The following is a 22,456-nucleotide window of genomic DNA, read 5'->3' as shown; positions in this document are numbered from 1 at the left end:
ATTGGAATATCTATGCCAATTCAAGTTAAATATCTTTGTGAAGGGGAGATGCTATGAGAGAAAAACTTGAACATTAACACCTGATGTATCTCAAAAACAAAGGACATATATAGGACTTTTTTCTTGAAAGGATCCGACAAATCTGTCATTTTCATTTGTACTTCCAATTTAGGGACACCTGTAGATATAGTCAATTCAAAACTGATGCCTCCACAAAAAAATTGCAATTTGAATGAAACACAATAAATTGTACAACACAGCTCAGACAATTTTTCGATAATTACATATTGAAATTTTGTGACGAGAATGATACAAAAAAACCAAAAAAAAACGGTAGCCGATTCCGAGAAAGCGGATACATAAATGAAAATAATAAACCTCGGACAAAGACGATTCGTAGTACAATAGAGGTACTCATCTTGAAAGGGATAATGAACTCATTTACCGTAAAGGGGTCTGATTTTTTACTGACGTGTCGATTTAAAGAGAAGTAAAATGATTATTATTGGTTCATGATGATCTCATGGCTAAAAAGCCTGGAATTTTTCAATTCTTTTGAACAATCCGGCCGTGAGTCTTCAAGTTTATATCGACATGTTTACCGATATACATTTTTATATTATATCATTTTAGATCATCTTTTAGTTGGAAAAGACAAAAATATTATAGAAAATCAATGGTTTTTGTTCATCAGTGAACTCAACAGAGTTCTCCACAGATAAAAAAATCTTATATAATCTGTGGTTTTATTAGATTTGGCGTTGATGAGAGTCAACTGACAGTTGGCCAGAGGCCACAGTGGACAATGATATGTTTGTTTATTAAAACAATACAAATTAAATAATATATTTTATTTAGTAACAGGATATAGTTTCAATACATTGAAAACGTTTTTCTGGGGAAAAAATGATGGATTGTGAAGAGGGACCAGACATTCCAAGATACATCATTTCCATGAATAATCAAAATTTGGTTTTTCAACAAAACGATTTATTTCCTTCTGCTTTTCCCTGCATGGAGGAGATAAGAAGACAGGGACGTTTGTGTGATGTCGTCTTGAAGGTACGGTATTGGAATTATAATCTCGATTTATCTCTACTTAAAAACATTTCAGGTGGAGGGACAATCTTTTAGTGCCCATCGAATTGTCCTTGCATCAACAATTCCATATTTTCATGCTATGTTCACAAATGATATGATTGAATCCAGAAGCAGGGAGATTGAGATGCAATGTATTGATCCTATAGCATTAGAAGCCCTCATAAATTTTGCATATTCTGGAAAAGTTATTTTAGATCCAACTAATGTGCAGAGTATTATGATAGGTGCTTCTTTTCTTCAGTTAACTAAAGTAAGAGATGCATGTGCAAATTACTTGCTTCAAAGGTGAGTGAGTCAACAGTCAATTACATTACAACAAGAATTTTATCAATTATGACTGTAAATTTGATGGATGTGTCTTTATATTTAGGTTACATCCTCAGAATGCATTGGGATTCAGGGATTTTGCTGATTCCTTAGGATGTAATTCATTAGCTGAATCTGTTGATAAATATGTTGAAACATATTTTCATGAAGTATCACAAAATGAAGAATTTTTGAATTTACCAGTTGCAGAAGTGAAGAAGTTGCTGAAGAAAAATGATCTTAGAGTTGAAAGGTATATATTAAATATAAAGGGTGTTTTTTAGAGAATTTGAATAGTGTGCACTGAATGACACCCTTGTGAATGCTCATTATCCACTAGAGTGTCCATAGCTCGTAAATGTTCCATGGTTTTCAGAATAACTCGCTAGGATCCATACTATGACTTTCATAATAAATTTGCACAATTTGCAAGCATTGATCGATGTAAGTAAGACTTTTCATGGTGAATTGGCAAAATGTACTGACTACAAATCATGAGGCAACTGTTAAATTAACTATCACTAGAAACAGTTGCCAATTCAAAAACTGAAAACCTCTAAAAAACACCCTCTATTTTAAAATCATATTGAATGGTTCATAATTATATTGGAACATTTCAGTGAAGAACAAGTTTTCGAGGCTTGTATGCGTTGGGTAAAATATAGAGATAATAGAAAAGAGTTTTTACCAGAATTATTGGCACTAGTACGTTTACCTCTCCTTTCACCTCTTTATTTAACTGACAGGGTTGCATCAGAAGAACTTATTAGATTTTCTTTTCAATGCCGGTAAGTTGAATAATTAGAGAAAAAAATTATAAATACATATTTCTAATTGAAGGGATCTTATGGACGAAGCCAGAACATTCCATTTAATACCGGAAAGGAGATCACTTATGCAAAGTTTTAGAACTAAACCAAGAGTTTCTGATATTGTTGGTTACATTTTTGTTGTTGGTGGACTCAATCGACATGGTAATGTTTGAAATGATAAATTGTTGCCTGTTATTTTAAACTACATTTTTAGGAGATTCTTTGAATGATGTTGAATTTTTTGATCCAAATACCAACCAATGGCAATTGGCACCTTCAATGACAATGCTCAGGTCAAGATTGGGGGTTGCAGTATTGAAGTGTTGTCTCTACGCATTTGGAGGTTATAATGGTAAAGACAGACTTTCCAGTGTAGAAATGTATGATGCTGTAAAGAAGGAGTGGTCCATAGTGGCACCGATGCAGTGCAAAAGGAGGTAAATTATTAATAATTATTTTGTATCTATCTGTATATAAATCATACAACAATGAAGGATCACACTTTAACAATAAAGCAACGGTAATGATGAATAAGAAGATCAAACTAGCAGAATCTAGGTTAAGCACAGGGAAATGTGATGCCATCGAAGGTGAGTAGCGATAGACTAGTAGAGAAACTAGTCACTAGTTTCTCTTCTTTTGGAGCTGATCAGTTCCACATAGATAAGATGTCTAAAATACTGGTGAGTTCACTGATTAGATTTTGTTAAAGATAATTCTGGGGACTCGCTTGGCATGGGTCCCTTTTCTTCCTTAAGGTGGTGCTATACAAAGAATTGACCAATCAACAGCATCATTTCAAAATTTTCATTTGTTCTGTCAAAAGTTGATCAACTTTTGATCTAACCACAGAACAACTTTGACAAAGAAACGACGAGAGCGCCATAATAAACGATGAAGAAATCAAGTAAAAAGGGGCCAATAGCCATAAAATCCAAGGATGCTGCTCCCTTCAAAAGTCTTAATCTTAAGGTTTTTCAAGAGTAAGTGAGCTGGCCCAATGTTTTAGACATCTCACACACAGCTGAGATGCATAGAAAATCTGGTGTGTCTACTTATACCTGTAAAACTTTCAGACAAAACAGGAGATTTTCAGATTTATACCTGCTTGATTTCGACTTTTCGAGGGATTATATTTGACATTTCTCTCGGCTCTCGTGAACCAAGGGCGTAGATCTTTTTTTTTTCTTGGGGGGGGGGATAATCGAAAAAAAAATTTTTGACGACAACTTTTACTCATATCTGTAATGTTTAAAAAAGAAGTTTGATAACGAAGTTTGAACCAAATTACTCGAAATAATTTTTTTTATTACTAATTCGGTTGTTCTTACCTTATACTGGTTGTTCTCAAATAAGAGTTACAAAGGAAAATGAGAAATTACTTGGATAATTTTGAGAAAAAAAAGATTCATGAATATGAGCACACAAACGCTTTGCTTTCAATATACAGGTTGTTTCTAGTGTGTCGTACTTTTTGTGATGCTTATATCAGTTTATCAAATATTTATTAATCTTCGCTACAGATTGGGTAAATAAATACCAAAACTTATAATTAATGCATTCATTAGAGCTTACTAGCTGGATCCTTATAATAATTTGGATTTTCCTGAGGATTACTGGAGATTTTTTCTCTAAATCAATAGCAGATATGACAAAGCTATAACAAACCAAAAAGTGTAGTACTGGACCAGAGTTTTTTTCTATAATTTTTCTAAACTAACAGCCATTCACCAAAATATGGTTTTGGAGGAAGGAAGCAGGCATTCTTCCAGAAAAATATCACCCTGTAGATTTGCATTCAAAATTAGCATATCACATGGTGAAAACTTTAAACTGGAATATCTATGGCCAATTCAAATTAAATATCTTGTGAAGGGAAGGTTATACGAGAAAAAAACTTGAACTTTAACACATGTATCTCAAAACAAAATGTTTGGGGACTCATATTATAGGACTTTTTTCCTTAAAATGATCCGGAAATCTGTCATTTTCATTTGTATCTCCAATTTAGGAACACCGTGTAATTACCTCCAGTATCCCCCCATTTCTACGCTCTTGTCGTGAACTTTGAGTATAGAACAATAATATTTTATATTCTATGGTCTGTCATTATATTCCATTCATTTGAGTAAAAATTCGATATGAACTGAATTGTAATTTATTGTGAATGTTTGCAGTGTCTAAAATCAGTATTTCCTTTTCAAACGGCACCTGGCAGAAAGCGGAAATTCGAAAATTTTTTAAGAGCGCCCCCTTACAGAACTCTGGTGAAGCAGAACACCAAAGCAACAGTTGGGTCTCTCAAAAAGTCTGAAACAAAATCGAATCAGTAAACACACCAGGTATTCTATGCATCCTACACACAGCCCAACATTGGTGACAACCAAATGAAAACAGGGGATACTTCATCGAATGCTGATTAGGAGTGAGAAATAAATAAATGAAAAATAGAATAAATAAAAAGCCATTAGCATTGATATTGTATGCGCTGATGCGACACAACAGGAATGGTAAAAAAAATGTATGAGATATAATAATAATTTATTCATTATGAGATATCTAGTTTTTTGCCACCAATGGGAAGAAAACTTCATTATTTAATTTGATAAAACGTAATTAATTCTCACAAATTTGTGGAAAATAATTTTGTTTTATATCATTTGTTGTCACAAGTGTGATAATAGCATTATGCTGCTCTGATGAACATCACACTGACCAATCAGTTGAAGGCTAAAATTAATGAAACCAGTCTATCGCTAACTCAGCTTTGAAGGTTAAAACCATGAATGTGTTTTCTGAGTTTATGTAACACATATGTAATACATTTTTTAGTGCTTTAGCTGCAGCCGCTTTGGGAGATTTAATATATGTCTGTGGAGGATATGACGGTGTCACTTCTTTGAGTTCTGTTGAGATGTATCATCCAAGTACCAACACTTGGTGTTCCTTGACCCCAATGAATAAATCAAGAAGTGCAAGTGCTGTTATTGCATGCCAGGGCTATATCTATGCTTTAGGAGGCCATGATGGGCTATCGATATTTGATTCTGTGGAAAGGTTTGACCCAAACAATAATACTTGGACTGAAGTTGCTTCAATGCTCAAAAAAAGGTGAGCTACATTATATAGTTCTTCAGATATGATAAACTATTTGAGTTTATTGATCTTCATGTTTGGCCAGCAAATACATATATATCAGAAGGAACCACAGGTTAAATGATATAATCCTGATTTCTTGTTATTACTTTAAATATTATAATTTTGATTAGTCTTTAGAATATCCAGGAAAATTTCTCAGTTTTTTGTCCCATGTTGAAGAAATTTATTTCTTTTCATTTTCTTTCATTTGGTCTTCAAATACAGGGAGAATTCGTTTATGAAAAACTAATCATAATTTTGTTTCGAAAATTTGCATATTGATGTTTAAGAGAATGACCTTTCTCCCCAAAATATTTTCAGATCTGTACTGCTACTTTCTTATTTCAGATATACAGGGTGTCCCAAACTCGATGGCCTATTAGACGTTTCTGGAAAAGTAATCATAATTTTGAGCTGAAAATTTGCATATTGTGGTTTGAGGCAATGCTCTTTCTCCCTAAAATATTTTCAGATCTCTACATCTTCCGGTTATACTGGAAACAGACTACAACTTCCTTATTTCAAATGGCACACCCAGTATATTATTGCATCATTAGATAGCTTTTTTGATGGCAATTTCGTCAATTTGCCATACCTTGGGTAAAAATTCAACGGTTCATGAGTTCTTGGGATTCTTATGAATAAAAAGGTGGCGATGAGGACTCACATTTTTTTGAATATTTCAGCGAAAAGCCTTTTTCGAAAAAAAAAATTATAAGACTGTTTTCGGCTTGGACCAAAAATGTACAGGGTGTTTATAAGAGGATCATGAACTTGGACAACTCAAATTCATCAAAACTCAAGATTTTCAAATTAGAACCTATATTTTTTATTATTTCATTCGATTCTACGTACAAAAATAGTGAGGGTTACTTCAGCAAACCCTATAACTAAGTTCATGATCCTCTTATAAACACCCTGTACATTTTTGGTCCAAGCCGAAAACAGTCTTATAATACTTCGTATTTGCGTAATTGAAACAAAACAAATTTTTGTCGAAAAAGGCTTTTTCTGCTGAAATATTTAAAAAAATGTGAGTCCTCATCGCCACCTTTTTTGTCATAAGAATCCCAATAACTCATGAACCGTTGAATTTTTACCCAAGGTATGGCATATTGCCAAAATTGCCATCAAAGAAGCTATTTAATGATGCAATAATATACTCGGTGTGCCATTTGAAATAAGGAAGTAGTAGTCTGTTTCCGGTATAACCGGAAGTTGTAGAGATCTGAAAATATTTTAGGGAGAAAGATCATTGTCTCAAACCCCAATACGCAAATTTTCAGCTCAAAATTATGAATAGTTTTCCAGAAACGTCTAATAGGCCATCGAGTTTGGGACACCCTGTATATATATATTATTGCAACATCAGATAGCTTATTTGATGACAATTTCAGCAATCTGCCAACTTGGGTAAAAAACAGGTTGGCGAAAAGGAATCACATTTTTTTTAATATACCTGCAGTAAAAGTTCTCTTCGAAAAAACCTTTTAAATTTTCGATTCTGCAAATACGTAGAATTATAAGACTGCGGTTTAGACCAAAAATGTACAGGATATTCATGACAAGATCATAAACTTGGACAACTCAAATCTCAAGATATTCAAATTATACCGTTGAGCTTTTACCCAAGTTACGACATATCGCTGAAATTGTCATCAAATAAGCTATCTAATGATGCAATACTACGCTGGGTGTGCCATTTGAAATAAGAAAGTAATAGTCTGTTTCCGGCTTATCCATAAGTTGTAGAGATCTGAAAAAATTTAAGGGTGAAAGATCATTGGGCGCTTTCAGCAAAAAATCGGTAGCATTATTGCTATATTTGAAATTTAAATTTACCAAAATCACTGTCACTAATGTCAGTTACTCAACATGTTACCAAAAAGTAGCGTAAGATAAATTCGCTACCAGCGAAGGCTGTAGTGTAGCGAAAATTCATAGAATATTGACAATTGTTCAGTCTGTTGAACGTTTCAAAACCCCAACATGAATATTTTCAGCACACACATTTTGGCTCCGTTCGTTCATCCCTGGCAGGTATTTTTCGGTTAGAGTGGGTGATTCTTTTTCGGATGTAAGGGCGGTAATTAGTGGAGTCCCTCAGGGATCTGGTTTGGGCCGCATCTTTTTCTGATTCACGTTTCAGATCTCCCACACTTACTTTCGGCTTTCTGTTCTCAATACGCAGACGATATCGAATTATTTTATGATGCGCGCTTTTCTGATGTCCTTCGAGGTGACCTGGTGCGGTTGGATGGGTGGTGTCACCAATGGCTCCTCCCTCTAAACGTGGATAAATGCAAGGTCCTTCATTTTGGTAGATACAACCCGAGGCATCAATACTTTTTTGATGGCCGTGTTCTGGAGTCATGCAGGCAGCATAATGACCTTGGTGTCATCATTACAGAGGATCTCTCCTGGTCTGCCCATGTGGGTAATTTAGTCTCTAGAGCCAGTAAGATGTTGTACCTGATACGGCGTATGTTTCCAAGATGTTCGATTGTCACTGCCGGCAGCTTTATATAACCTACATCCGACCAATTCTCTATCACGCCGGCCCCACGTGGTCTCCTCACCTGATTTGTGATCAACAACGTTTGGAGAGAATACAGTGCTCTGCAACCAGGATTCCTTTTGGGCGAGTTCGACCATCTTACGAGGAGAGACTGTAGGGATGTGTGGTTCGTTCAATTTCGACGAACCGGGTCGAACCAGATCCATGGCTGAGACGACCCGGTTCAAAAGACCCGTTCAATTGACCCAATGGTTCTTTTCACCTCACTAGCTCACATCGAATCATGTAGGATTTGCGCATGATTCAAAGATCCGTAGATCTAGTTCTTTCGTTCTTTGTTTTTTTCTTTTTAAAGAATGTTAAGTTAATATCAGCTTTGTATTTGTTAGTCGGATGTTTTTAATCGGATCGTGAATTTGAGATAATGATTTTTTTGAGACATAATCATAAACATAAAGGAGATTATCCATTATCATAAAGTTATAAGTTACTGAAATGGCAGAATATAATAAATTGATATCTGGTTCATTAGATGATTATGGACCTTTCGAAAAAATTTCAAAATCAAATATATATTCCCCGTTCAAATTGATGATTTTGGAATATTTAAATGACTAATGAAGAAGTAGAAGTAAAGCATGAATGTACATTGTACAGAACACTAAATTCACGAGGTCTTGAATTATTAATTTTAACGAAAACTACCTAATGATCATTACCTGTATCTATTCCAACCAAATAAACACAAAAGATCTGAAATCCCTTAAACTGATATTAACCCTAATTAATATATTTTGTTCCCGAAAAATATTCATTTTGATCAACTTTACAAAGTTGGGTTATATATATATAGTTAAAAAAATTCCATAACATTTTCAAGAAATAATAATTGGTGCATCTAAGAGAGTGCAATTACAGAGCCCAGTTTCTTTTACTATCTAACATCACGACACATCCCTAAAAGACTGCAGATGTTCCGGTTGAGTAGTTTTCATGACCGTCGTGTCCGGGGTGACTTGATTGTGACTTATCGCATCTTAAACAATTTTATTGGTGGTGATCTCGCTGACATCTTTATGATGAACGAAAATCATCTCCGGGGCCACCGGTATAAGTTATATCACGAGGTGTTTCGTACACGTGCGAGAGATTCCTGCCGAATCGGGTATTCGGTAGGTGGAATTCTTTACCGGAGAGTGTGAATTCGTTCAAAAACAGACTAGACTTCATTTTTGCTTAGAATGTTTTTTTTGTTTGTTACATTTATCTCCTAAAGTGTTTTTTTTTATTTTTTGTATGAGATTTATAGGCCATATGGTCTCATCTCAGTATCTTTTTATAATAATAATAATAATAAAATCAAGATTAGTTTTTCTTAAACGTCTAATAGGCCATCGCCTTGAATTACCCTGTATAGCTTCCAAAGCTCCTGAGTGCTACTCACCAATTTTTTATTCATTATTTCAGGTGTCGTTTGGGGGTTGCTGTTATGGGCGGTAAAATTTACGCCTGTGGGGGCTACGATGGAAGTTCATTTTTGAGGACAGTGGAACGATACGATCCAGGAACTAACAAGTAAGTGGCAAAAAGTAATTCGAATACTAAATTTTAATGTAAATTATTTTAGATGGACTTTCATTGCCTCAATGAAATATCAAAGAAGTAGAGTAGCTCTAGCAGCTAACGCATGTAAATTATGGGCTGTTGGTGGGTATGACGGTATATCCAATCTTATTAGCGTGGAAGTTTACGATCCAAAGACTGATACTTGGAGTTTCGCTCCTGAAATGATTGCCCACGAAGGGGGAGTTGGAGTAGGGGTAATAGCTGTGCCATAAATGACCGGAGGATCTGCGTAACGTATACCAAGTTCAAATTTCATGTGGTGAAAACTACGGATATTTCAAGGCAAATTTATCAATAATTTCATTTTTTGAATGACTCGGAATTTTTTCTCTGCTTGAAAATTAATAATTCCCAAATTTGTCGAATTCGTAAAGGGATGACAATTGCTCACAATAAGTCTTATTGTAACATCCGTAAAAGTTTGGTATTTTTTAATTCTGTACATAGTTTAGCTCTTTTATTAAATTCATTCTTGAACGTTAATGATCTAGCTTTATTTTGAAAGTTATTATGTTCGAAATAAATCCAAATCAGTATTTTAATGTGAAAGAATCGACGATTAGTCTAGTCTGGTAGATAACCTGGGCATCGATGTGATAATCTGTTTTTATTGTGATAATTTAAAACTGTATAGGTAACAACGCTGTTATATTTATGAAATTCAGTGGTTTTATGTATTATTCAGGGTTCTGTCTCCGAGAACTTAAAAACATACATATTTGTTTATATGTAGTCTTCCTTAGGAAATCTTAATCTCAAATTTTAAAAACCTTTATCAACTTATTTTTGGTATTATCGATTCAAAAAATTATGTTGATTTTCAGTGTTATCAATTGAGAAATACTTTTTATCTTTTGAGAGGAGTATATTTAAATCGAAGAAATTGTTTATCACTTGAAGGCATGTTTTATTCACTTTTATGATGACTGTAACTTTTTCAGTAATAATAAGAACTTGAAATTATTTTGTTCTATTTGATTTAACCTCCAACACTTTTGATCTTATAATTAATAAAATAATATACAATTGTGTACTTTTTCCTAAAATATATTCCTAATTTCAATATTTTGATTCTTTTTGTTTCATAACAGCTTGTACACATTTCGCCATTGTAGTTGAAGCCCTACTTATGGAGTCTGTCATATAATAATCCTTCAGTTCCTTGATCTTTACATCGATTGGGCCATCCCCAACTAACTGTTTATCCTGAAAAAAATTTTTAAAGATCCATTATTCAAACTTCTGTAGCTAAATAAACATAAAGTTTTTCAATAAGAGGTTTAATTTTGAATAACTTGCTATCTAAAGGGTGTTTTTTTAGAGCTATAGAACTTTAAATTGCAATAAAACAACGATGGATTATTCTATTGACATGAATTTTATTTATCCGCAAGATTATCTTGTGGCATTACATTTTAAATATGATTTCTGGCATATGACCACCACGGCTGGCTCGGATGTAGTCCAATCTGGACGTCCAATTTTTGAAGACTTTTTCCAACATTTGTGGTCGTATATCGGCAATAACACGGCGAATGTTGTCTTCCAAGTGGTCAAGGGTTTGTGGCTTATCCACATAGACCAATGACGTTACATAGCCCCACAGAAAGTAGTCTAGCGGTGTTAAATCACAAGATCTTGGAGGCCAATTCACAGGTCCAAAACGTGAAATTAGGCGGTCATCAAACGTGTCTTTCAATAAATCGATTGTGGCACGAGCTGTGTGACATGTTGCGCCGTCTTGTTGGAACCACAGCTCCTGGACATCATGGTTGTTCAATTCAGGAATGAAAAAGTTAGTAATCATGGCTCTATACCGATCACCATTGACTGTAACGTTCTGGCCATCATTGTTTTTGAAGAAGTATGATTCCACCAGCCCATAAAGCGCACCAAACAGTCAGTTTTTCTGGATGTAACGGTGTTTCGACATACACTTGAGGATTAGCTTCACTCCAAATGCGGCATTTTTTTTTGTTGACGTAGCCATTCAACCAGAAGTGCGCTTCATCGCTAAACAAGATAAAATGGACGTAGTGCGCGATACGTTTTCCGCACAGAACCATTATTTTCGAGATAAAATTGCACTATTTGCAAGCGTTGTTCAGGCGTGAGTCTATTCATGATGAATTGCCAAACCAAACTGAGAATAAATCACTTGACAGCTGTTGAATCGGTCGCCATCTTGAACAGTAATGCCAACTTAAAGTTATATACCTCGAAAAAAAAAAACACCTGTTAGGTGTCTGTCACTCTTGAAGCTGTCATCTTTTGACATTTGACAAGTAAAAAACTACGCCATTACTAAATATGGAACGATACACGCTTCAACAACGCATTGAAGTTGTTAAAATTTAATACAAAAATGGTGAAAACTTTGCAGTAACAGTTCGCAAAACTAAAACACTTTTGGGTAGCCGTGAAGCACCTTCTCAACAGGGAAAATTTGAGCTGTTGGGACAAGTTAACAATGAAACAATTCTGGTTGTGTTATTTCTTGAGGTGATCACAATGATTGGCGACCGAAATCTTGTGATTAAATACTTTTGGACTTTTTTCTTTGGAGGCCACGAAAATATGCCAATGCTCCACAATCGATTCAAGACCTTAAAGATGGAATAAGTGAAGTGCACTCATCAGTGATCATTACTGTGGATGATGTACTCTCAAGTTTTTGTTGATTTTTATATCTTTTAGTTCAGATCTGTTGTTGGAAATTGATTTTGATTTGTGGAATATAATACTGGCTACCGTATTATATTTTGTTTATTTAGAAGTCACGTACAGGCTCACGCCTCTGTGATTATATGTTTATACCCTGTAGCTTACAGAATAAACCATATTATTATTATTATTATTATATAAAGCTGCTAGCTTGCTAATGTGCGAATTGGTCATGGAAAATTTTAAGAAAAGGATATGGTGCTGCAACCGTAGCGGCCATTTGTTAGAATCAACATCCATTGATTTCTCTTGAATTATACAATTTTTTTTTTAATATCAAAAAGAAACCTCTAATGAGAAAACCCTTTATTTTGATGATGAAGGTATTTTAATGAAGAGAATGTTTACCTGCAAAAGTTGAGCAGCTTGCTTGAAGTAATTAGCATTTTCAACGTCTCCATATCTGATCAAATGAGGTGCTACCTCATTCAGTCTACTTCTAATTTCGTTCAAATCGTCATAGGGCAATTTTATGCCAATTATTTCGGACAAAGCTCTAATAATTTTCCAATCTTCTTTTGCTTGGCCAGGTGCACTGACAGCAGGTAATGTTTGTTGAGCTCTGCCTTCGGTGTTGACATAAGTGGCTTGTTTCTCAGTATATGCTGCTCCAGGTAAAATGGCATCAGCTATACTTGCGCCCCGATCTCCATGATGACCTATAAATTATTGTTTATTATGCGTTTTCTGCATAAGGCTAGTAGAACATTTTTCAAATTATTCAGTGACATTTATTGAGCATATAAAAGGTGGAGATTCTCAATGTACAGGGTGGGCAAATAAGCGAGGTAAGTGGCTATATCTCAGGATCCACCCATCGTAGAGACTTGCGGTAAACATTTTTACCACTAAAGTGTACAAGAAAACACACTGGAAATTGTTTTGGAGTTCATACCTCTACCGCTAGGGGGCGTTATAGCTATCGTCGAGTAGGAACATGAATTTTACTCGAAAATGTTTCATATGGAGTTGAAGAAAAAATATCAGTCAGTCAGATTTCTCCCTTTCACATACCCTTATTTGATGTCGTAAAATCGAAAGTGACAATTCAAAAAGATAGAGAATTTTACAAGGATTACAGTGATGATATTTTTTCTTCAACTTTATATGAAACATTTTCGAGTAAAATTAATTTTTCTACTCGAAAATAGCTATTACGCCCCCTAGCGGTAGAGGTATGAACTTCAAAACAATTTCCAGTGTGTTTTCTTGTACACTTTAGTGGTAAAAATTTTTACCGCAAGTCTCTACGATGAGTGGATCCAGAGATATAGCCGCTTACCTCGCTAATTTGCCCACCCTGTACATAAACATTTTTCAAAAAAATATCAAATTAAAATATTTAATTCAAAGAGGCTCCTAAAACGCAACGTTAGTGAGACTAAGTCAAGAAACATTTGTTTGCATTATTGATTCAATCGTTTACTTTTATAACAATGATTTTGACATAATTAATGAACCCATTATTTTGAATGAACCATTATTAGAATCAGCCTTATGTACGGGTATTATACACTATTTTCTCTAATTCACTGGATCTTTATTGAAATAAATGAAATATTTCTATAAATATCATTTAGTGATTTTTGCATTGAAAAATAATGGTTGGCAGAACTGTTTTCTGTATCACAAATTTGACAGATAAATCTGTGAGAGGAGAGTTCCAAGTACCAACATATAATAATGAAATATAACCATGAAATCTTTGTGAATCAGAGATATTCCACACGATTTTGTCCTACAAGGTATAAATCAAAGAAAAGATTTTTTATACTATCAAATACCCTACTACAGTTTTGGTGATTGTACCTTGGTATATTATGAAACAGTCTTGTGGTAAATCTTCCTTATTTATCACTCCTTCATCAGCTCCAATCAGGAATAAAACTTTTGGCTTTGCCTCACGAATCTTGTCTACACCTGGAGTGTAGCCAATATCTAAAGCAGCAACCTGAAGATAATCAAGAGAAAATGTAGTTTTTTCATATTTTAAGTTGTGAATGTATTTAACTACTTCACCTATTCATTTCATGAACATGAGTGATTTTTTTATGTTTTAGTTTCAAAGAAACATTAACGCTAACTAGTAAGACAATAGATTCTCAATGGATAGCTCAATAGTGCCAAATGAGATTGAGCTTGATTTAGTGGGGTTAAAGTTGGTCTAGTTTGCCTTACTGAAGTGGAAGCTAGGTATTGAGTGTCCCAAACTCGTTGTCTAGTGAATGGATCTCAGAATCCCTTGAGATGGAAAAAAATGAATGGAACGTTTTTGGGCTTGATTTTTGAGAGAATTAATTCGGTGAAAACCGCAACCTCATAAATTCAATTATTTTCAAGCTATAAAAGAAAATGGTGTGACGTGAAATGTTCTCATAACTTCTTTATTATTGGTGCTATCAACATGAAACAAAAACATCCTTCAGGCACTTTTTTCAGTCGAATCCACTGGTTTAATAATTTATTTTTTATTGTCATTTTCCTTATAGTTCGAAAACAGTTGAACTTATGAAGTTGCGGTTTTCACCATATTAATTCACTCAAAAATCGAGTCCGAAAATGTGCCATTCATTTTTTGCTAGCTCTAAGGTGTTCTGCGATCCCCTCACTAGACAACAAATTTGGGACACTCGATACAATACTTGATAGTCAAAACACACCACACAATAGAAAAAGAAAGAAAAAGTTTGAAACATAATTTCAACAAAGCAATAAAATAAAGAAGACTAAGTTTAACTCATAAAAAAGAAATATTAGATTGTTTAATCACCTGGCTAGCCACTTTGTGCAAGATATTCAAGGTTTTCCATCCTTCTGGTTTGTTCGGCAACTGAGCGGAGATGGACTGTACCGTAGAAAGAATAGCAGCGCCATCAGATCCTTTCAAAAGATCAGCACCAACAATTATTAGCGGTTTCTTAGCACCCTTAAGAATCTTACAGAACGGACTTGTTCCATTAGCCACATCCTTTATAGTCTTCGTACTATTACCTAAGTGATGGTAGTCATAGGGTAGATCTACTTTCGGGCCAATAACGGCCACCTCAGCCTCGTTATAACGGTAACTTTTCAATATACGAGTATTCAAAAGTGGAGCCTCAAACCTTGGATTCGTTCCAATAAGAAGGATAGCATCTGCTTCTTCTGCATTCTGTATTCTATTGTTAAGCAAATAAGATGACCTCAGGTCGGTTCCAGAGCCATCCATGGGGAAAATATGTTCGGTGCATGTTAACTCGGAATCTAAACGGTTCAACAGGTCTTTGACAGCCACTAAAGTTTCAGCATCTGCCATTCCACCAGCAATGGCTGCTATGTTTGGCCCTAATAATATAAATATAGTTTTTTTTTTAAATTATTTCTTCGTATAAGAGATCAAGAATGATATAGAGAAGTGAATGAAACAATTTTTCTTACCTGCTTGTTGCAAAACTTTTCCAACAGTAAGGAGGGCGATTTCCCAATCAACTGGTGTCAAATGATTATTGTTATCCTTCAACATAGGAGTGACAAGTCTTTGCCTTTTCAGGCCATCATAAGAAAACCTTGGTTTATCTGCTAACCTTAAATGTGATCAATCAAATTTTAGAATGTCTTCATGATCTAACTCACCATTCTTCATTAATTTCTTCGTTTAATCTAGGTAGAATTCTTAATACCTCGTTGGTTCTAGTAGAAACTACAATATTAGAACCTACAGCGTCAGAAACATCTATAGAATCAATTTTTCTTATTTCCCAAGGTCTAGCTGTGAAACTATATGGTTTGCTAGTTAGGGCTCCAACAGGACACAAATCAATCACATTTCCTGACAATTCTGACATGAATAACTTTTCCACATATGTTCCAATTTGCATATCTGAACCACGACCAGTAGTTCCTAAATAAGAAACTTGGTGATTCTACAATTCTTCAACTGGAGAAATATTTTTTTACCTAAATCGTCAACTCCAGCAACTTCAGAAGCAAATCTGATGCATCTAGTGCAGTGTATACATCTTGTCATCACTGTTTTTATCAAGGGTCCTAGATCTTTATCTTCTACAGCTCTCTTTCCAGAAAAGTGGATATCAGTAAAACGGGATCTGTCTGAACCAAATGCCATTGATTGATCTTGCAGATCACATTCTCCACCTTGATCGCAAATAGGGCAATCTAATGGATGATTGACCAACAGGAATTCCATAACACCTTCCCGAGCTTTTTTAGTCATTTCAGAGTTAGTTTTAATACGCCATCCTGAAATAACACTTGTAGAAATCAAGAAAAATTTGGTATTTACCAGTTACCTTTCATTACTGGCATAGCACAAGCTGCAACGGGTTTAGGAGACTTTTCAACTTCCACCAAGCACATTCGACAGTTGCCTGCAACTGCTAGACGTTCATGATAACAAAATCGTGGTATTTCCACACCAATCTGAGCTGCTGCTTGCAAAACGGTAGTTCCAGGATCGACTAAGACAGACTGATCATCAATGAAGACCTCGACTTTTTCTGGCTTTTTGGCGACATCAGAATTGCTTCTACATGTAAATGTGATATATTTTGGGCTTAACTTCGATCCATTTAGGACCTTGCTTACGGTAGAACGCAACATTTTCACAATTTAGCACTAAAAAATATTATATAATGGCCAAAGAAGGCACTCTAACCATAGCAACGTAATTTTACAAGTTCCAAATTTTGGAACTTCGGTTGAACTTACGAACGGGTTTAGCTTAAAAATAGTTTCCTCAGTGAAAAATTTTTTCGACTGAAGTATTGTATTTGAAAATTATTAAATTTCTTTTCGCTTATAAGAGACAGCTGAACCACAGAAAATCAGCTGTTGTGGAAGCTTTGATTTGACATGTTGTCAATTCATTTCTACCGCGCGAAAAATTCAAAAATGATAATTTTCATTCGGACAGAATTAATACAATTTATCCAATTTTGGCCTTTCTAATGTATTGCAATTTTCAATAGAAAAATCATTTCTCAGTGAAATCATCTTATTGGAACATTAGTATATGTTAATTATGAGTATTATGACCAATTACAACCAACTTCTTTTACTTTTCAGTTCAATTCGAATAATTAGAAATCCTTAGAAATTGATGGCTTTTATGTAATTTTTTTTTAATAGATAAGATAGCATAAATCGACAAACTATGTTTATTGGGTGGTAGAATCGTGGCTATTTTGGATTTAAGCTACAGTGGCGTCGCTTGAAGGGGGGTTATGGGTTTTCAGGGTGGCCCAGGCTCTCCTAAATTTTTGCTGCCCCTCTGAAATATTGAAAGAACAAAAAACTTATAATTCTTTTTTCGCCATTATTCTCAAAATTATTTGTTGGAGAGTTTGGTATAACATGAATCTCTTTGAAAATGCCATCTATTCTACGTGACTTTTACCGTAGATATTACCCAATGCTGAAAAAATTCCTTCTAAAAAAAAATTGATGTGCTCGAATCCAAAGGTAAATTGAAAAAGTAAGAATATGGTAACACTTACTTGGAATTTACAAACGATTAAAAAATATTATAGGATGGTACGAAATGAAAACACTTCTTATATTTCTTCAGAATGATAAGAGGGAAATGGTGAAATGGAATCTTTTCTCCAATAATTTATATTCTTCTGAGGAATCAACATTCCGATTGGATAATTGAAAAAAAAAAATTATTTCTGAAAAATCAAGAAGCCGCCCCAAAACCAAATAGATAAAAGACGTCAAAGTTTAGCAAAGATAATACCGAGAGGACTGATGAGTGCATGAGTATTAGCGTCAATAACTCGTAAAAAAGAACTATAAGGGTATTTCTCGTCATCTGACATATTTATGAGTATAATTCATAATGCAGCACCTTTGATGGTTTTTTTTTATGTTATTGTTTCTGACTGAATTAGGTACCTACATTCCCATTCGGTAATTTGAATTTATACACATGGATTTTTTTTTAATCAAGCTTGAAATGCCGCCCCTGTATTTTTAGCGCCCTAACGATGACTCTGACGGTAAATAAATATGGATAATTATTTTGATATGTTGTAAGGACCACTATGAGTAGTGCCTATCCACCGCATTTTTTTTTCAATTTTTCAGAATTTTCCACTTTATCTCGTGAACCACGTATTTCTATATAAAATATTTATTTACTTTTTTGAAGAAGTTTGCTGAAAATTAAGACCAGAAGAAGTTCATGTTGGTGTAGAAGTTACCAAATAATAAAGCCCTCCAAAATTTTTGAATTTTTCCAGAAAAGAAAAATTTTCAAATTTGGTTAATTTTCGATCCCGAAATCGAAAAAAAAACTTATTTTACAGATAAAGTTATGGAAATAATTACTATAGCGAATATAATTAGCTTCAATTTAAGCATAGAACGACGGCTGAAGATCTGAACATTTTCTCAGAATCTTGCGTTTTTCGCCAGTGCTAAGGAATATTGAACTTTTCGGTTTGAATTTTGCACTTTTGTTCCGCATATCCATATCCATATTGTTTATACACACCTTTTTGTTGGGATTTTCTGAATATCTGTGTACAGTAGCTAATATACCCTCTCAATTTATATTGTGTACATTCTATTAAGATAAATCGAGTTTATTTGCATTAATTTTAGGGAAACACAACCCAAAGATAATGTGAAAGGTATATGTAGATAACCAATAATATTTTCAACTACTGTTTGATTACAATGTTGCTGATGGTTTAATTTATCTCGAGTATTTATGATCCTGTCTATTACACTTTACTATTCATGCTGTTGGAAAATATTCATACAGGGTAATTTACAGCGATGGTCTATTAGACGTTATTGGAAAACTAGGTATAAGGGTTGCTTAAGTAACTCCTCTCTTTTTATACATAGAATTGACTGAAAGAATGAAAAATATAGGTTGTAATTTGAAAATCTCGAGTTTTGTTGAAATCGAGTTGTCCAAATGCATCATCTTCTTATAAACACCCTGTACGTTATTGGTATAAACCTCAAACAGTTGTATAATACTTTGTATTGGCACAATCGAAAATGAAAAACGTTTTTTCGAAAACAAATTTTTCTGCAGAATATTAAAAAAAAAGTGAGTCCTCGTCGCAACCATTTTTTTCATAAGAAACTTATTAACTCATGAACCGTTGAGTTTATACCAAAATTATGGCATATTGCTGAAATTGTCATCGAATAAGCTATTTAATGATGCAATAACAAACACAGGGTGTTTCAAGTTCGACGGCCTATTAGACGTTTCTGGAGAACGGGGCCGATTTGTCTCTCTGATATACAGGGTGGCCATTTGAAAACGAAACAGACGAGATTACAGACGAAATAAAGTTTTTCAATAGAAATGCTCGGACAGGTCGATTTCTGTTTCGAGGGGGACAACTTAAGATGTAGGTTACGGACGCATAGCGCTTCAACCCTTGCTGCTACAACCCCCACCCCCAATTTTTGAATAGGGAAGATGGGGTGAGTGATACCTCAATTTAAAGGTATTTTTATACTGATTTCAGCACAGTAATTGTTTTTTCATTTTATGCATTAGTTCTCGAAATATTCATGCGTTAGTTAGTTAGGAAGGAAGCCACAGTCGTGGTTGTTTTGAAGCTCAAAATGTCGATTTTTCACAAAACACTACAAGTGCCATGAAAACACCACTTCATTTTCAAATACTTAGTTAAGAATATTTCGAGAACTAATGCATAAAATGAAAAAACAATTACTGTGCTGAAATCAGTATAAAAATACCTTTCAAATGAGGTATCACTCACCCCATCTTCCCTATTCAAAATTTGGGGGTGAGGGTTGTAGTAGCAAGGGTTGAAGCGCTATGCGTCCGTAACCTACATCTTAAGTTGTCCCCCTCGAAACAGAAATCGACCTGTCCGAGCATTTCTATCGAAAAACTTTATTTCGTCTGTAATCTCGTCTGTTTCGTTTTCAAATGGCCACCCTGTATATTCTAAGCCGCACCAAACGATGATGATGGAGTGGCCTTTTTTTCCTTGGATTTTCCTAGCCCCAAATGCGACAATTCTGCTCATTCTAGGCGAAAATGGGCTCCATCACTGAAGATAATTTTTCAATTAAAATCTGGATCATTTTGATGTATTTCAAACACCCAATCAGTGCCGATGAAGACTGAACTTTGAAAATCTTAATTTATTACCTAAGTAAAGGGTGTTTTTTTAGAGCTATAGAATTTTAAATTGCAATAAAACAACGATGGATTATTCGATTGACATGAATTTTATTTATCCGCATTACATTTTAAATATGATTTCTGGCATATGACCGCCACGGCTGGCTCGGATGTAGTCCAATCTGGACGTCCAATTTTCGATTACTTTTTCCAACATTTGTGGCCGTATATCGGAAATAACACGGCAAATGTTGTCTTCCAAATGGTCAAGGGTTTGTGGCTTATCCGCATAGACCAATGACTTTACATGGCCCCACAGAAAGTAGTCTAGCGGTGTTAAATCACAAGATCTTGGAGGCCAATTCACAGGTCCAAAACGTGTAATTAGGCGGCCACCAAACGTGTCTTTCAATAAATCGATTATGTCACGAGCTGTGTGACATGTTGCGCCGTCTTGTTGGAACCACAGCTCCTGGACATCATGGTTGTTCAATTCAGGAATGAAAAGGGTCTCAAATGATACCCTGATGATGAATCTGCTACACTGATCGATACCCTTATCGTAAATAATCCTGAATAACTCAGAAATTATTGAATTTAGGAGCATAAACATGTTAGAACACTATAATTATTTTTAATTATACCTATGGCACGAGGGGAAGTATTTAAAGTGAAAAAATTCAACATCAAACATCAAATATCTCGAGAACTGTGAGATTTTAATAGAAACGATTTTTTCACATCAGGTAGAGCACATTCTGATCTACATTCCGTGATCTTTTTTGGACACCCTTTATAGTTGATCTATAGTATGTCTACGCAATTAGCCAATAACTTGTATTTTTCAAATTAAATCCTTATTTTTTATGATTGCTTTGTATTCTGTGAAAAAAATACTTTTGGAATCAGTGTTTTTCCGTGAATATTGTTGGATGATTGCTTCAATTTATACATTGAAAAATAGCACAAAATATTATTCAGGGATTCTGAAAGAAATGTTTAAAATTCACGTTTTGGAAAAAGTGTCTTTTTGTACCGAATTCGATCTGAGGGGGTGTTAAAAAAGCACTGGACCTTTTCTGCATATGGAGTTGAAAAGTTACTTATTCTGAGAGAATTTCGAAATACTGGTTATATCCTGTTATTCAGAAAAAAAGATATTCAAATGTTACTTTAGTGATGTGAAGAATCAAAACCTTTTGCGTCGCTTAAGAATAACTGAGAATATTTCTGCTGTAGCCCGTATCGTTGACGAAAACCCAGGTGCAACTGTTACGGTGAATAAAATGCACTACCGAGTGATGATTAATGATTTTTATGACCGGAATTGGAAGATATTGATGTGGACAACGTTTTAACAAGACTGCGCTACGTGCCACACAAGGAACGAAACAATCGCAAGTTTGCAAGCAAAGTTTCCTGTTCGAATTATTTCTCGAGGAGGTGAGCGCAATTGGCCACCGAGATCTTGTGATTTATCATCTTTAGACTTTTTTCTTTGGGGGGACGTGAAAGATGAGGTCTGTGCCAATGATCTATAATTGATTCAAGAGTTCAAAGGTGGAATACGTGAAGCTATCGAGGACCGCAGCCAAAGCCATGGTGGTCATTTGGCTGATATCATTTTCCATCGCTAATGATATACCTTCCTCTATATAAAAAAATAAATATCCATTTAATTATCTCAAAATATACTTTTTTTCTCAATATAAAAATGAAACTTTCTATCAAAAAACCCTGTATAATGAATTTCCATCAAGTAAGGGATGAAATCATTAAAGAAAAAGTAATTGTTTGGAGAAAATATTATCTGATTTTTCCTAAGGAAATTATTGAGTTCATGATCAGACAGTTATGAAGAATTTGTTTGTCCCCGAATTCATTCAAATCAGTTGGAACACTTTATAATTAATTTGAGTGATGTTTCAACGTCCTGTTCATAAGAAAAAACTCGCAAAATCAAGATTAATCTGAAATTAGAGGTATTTTCATCAGGGAGTAACATTCCAACTTACCTATATTTTCTTTCAGAAGTTGATGTGTTGAAAGCCCGTCAATTATATATGAAACCTTTGATGGGAAATGGTTCAATCACCTAAAACTTTC

The 22,456-nt window shown here is 34.5% G+C and overlaps 2 protein-coding genes across 3 annotated transcripts; one reads left to right on the top strand and one right to left on the bottom strand.

The window, feature by feature from the left end:
- The first annotated feature begins 764 nt into the window (after positions 1 to 764).
- On the top strand, positions 765 to 10,281 carry LOC123682607 (kelch-like protein 18). The gene is made up of 9 exons (XM_045621339.1): positions 765 to 1,062; positions 1,115 to 1,386; positions 1,472 to 1,660; positions 2,028 to 2,195; positions 2,248 to 2,381; positions 2,434 to 2,656; positions 5,052 to 5,330; positions 9,343 to 9,450; positions 9,503 to 10,281. Exons 1-9 carry the CDS (start codon positions 907 to 909, stop codon positions 9,711 to 9,713), a joined length of 1,740 nt encoding a protein of 579 aa, XP_045477295.1. The 5' UTR covers positions 765 to 906; the 3' UTR covers positions 9,714 to 10,281.
- Positions 10,282 to 10,455: 174 nt separating this feature from the next.
- Positions 10,456 to 17,086, bottom strand: LOC123682606 (NADH-ubiquinone oxidoreductase 75 kDa subunit, mitochondrial). Of its 2 annotated transcripts, XM_045621337.1 has the most exons (9): positions 16,933 to 17,086; positions 16,515 to 16,839; positions 16,162 to 16,464; positions 15,838 to 16,105; positions 15,643 to 15,788; positions 14,996 to 15,549; positions 14,035 to 14,176; positions 12,574 to 12,884; positions 10,456 to 10,707 (listed from the first exon to the last, which is right to left on the bottom strand). In XM_045621337.1, exons 2-9 carry the CDS (start codon positions 16,822 to 16,824, stop codon positions 10,561 to 10,563), a joined length of 2,181 nt encoding a protein of 726 aa, XP_045477293.1. In that variant the 5' UTR covers positions 16,825 to 16,839; positions 16,933 to 17,086; the 3' UTR covers positions 10,456 to 10,560. The 2 variants fall into 2 exon arrangements, with proteins under 2 accessions (XP_045477293.1, XP_045477292.1); XM_045621336.1 differs by having other exon boundaries at positions 16,515 to 17,064.
- Positions 17,087 to 22,456: the final 5,370 nt, after the last annotated feature.

The sequence above is a fragment of the Harmonia axyridis genome, chromosome 6 (assembly GCF_914767665.1).
Source record: "Harmonia axyridis chromosome 6, icHarAxyr1.1, whole genome shotgun sequence".
NCBI classification, from domain to species: Eukaryota; Metazoa; Arthropoda; class Insecta; order Coleoptera; family Coccinellidae; genus Harmonia; species Harmonia axyridis.
Note: the sequence above shows the minus strand (reverse complement) of the source record. Positions and strands in the feature narration are given on the sequence as shown.

What these genes read in the sequence shown, in the direction of transcription:
- LOC123682606 (XM_045621337.1), bottom strand. Translation starts at nt 16,824, where the DNA reads ATGTTGCGTTCTACCGTAAGCAAGGTCCTAAATGGATCGAAGTTAAGC. An exon ending in TGCACAAAGTGGCTAGCCAG is followed by an intron (nt 14,177 to 14,995) that starts GTGATTAAACAA and finishes GATTATCTTCAG; the next exon opens with GTTGCTGCTTTAGATATTGG. An exon ending in AAGCTGCTCAACTTTTGCAG is followed by an intron (nt 10,708 to 12,573) that starts GTAAACATTCTC and finishes AATTTTTTTCAG; the next exon opens with GATAAACAGTTAGTTGGGGA.
- LOC123682607 (XM_045621339.1), top strand. Translation starts at nt 907, where the DNA reads ATGATGGATTGTGAAGAGGGACCAGACATTCCAAGATACATCATTTCC. An exon ending in TGGTGGACTCAATCGACATG is followed by an intron (nt 2,382 to 2,433) that starts GTAATGTTTGAA and finishes CTACATTTTTAG; the next exon opens with GAGATTCTTTGAATGATGTT. An exon ending in CCGATGCAGTGCAAAAGGAG is followed by an intron (nt 2,657 to 5,051) that starts GTAAATTATTAA and finishes TACATTTTTTAG; the next exon opens with TGCTTTAGCTGCAGCCGCTT.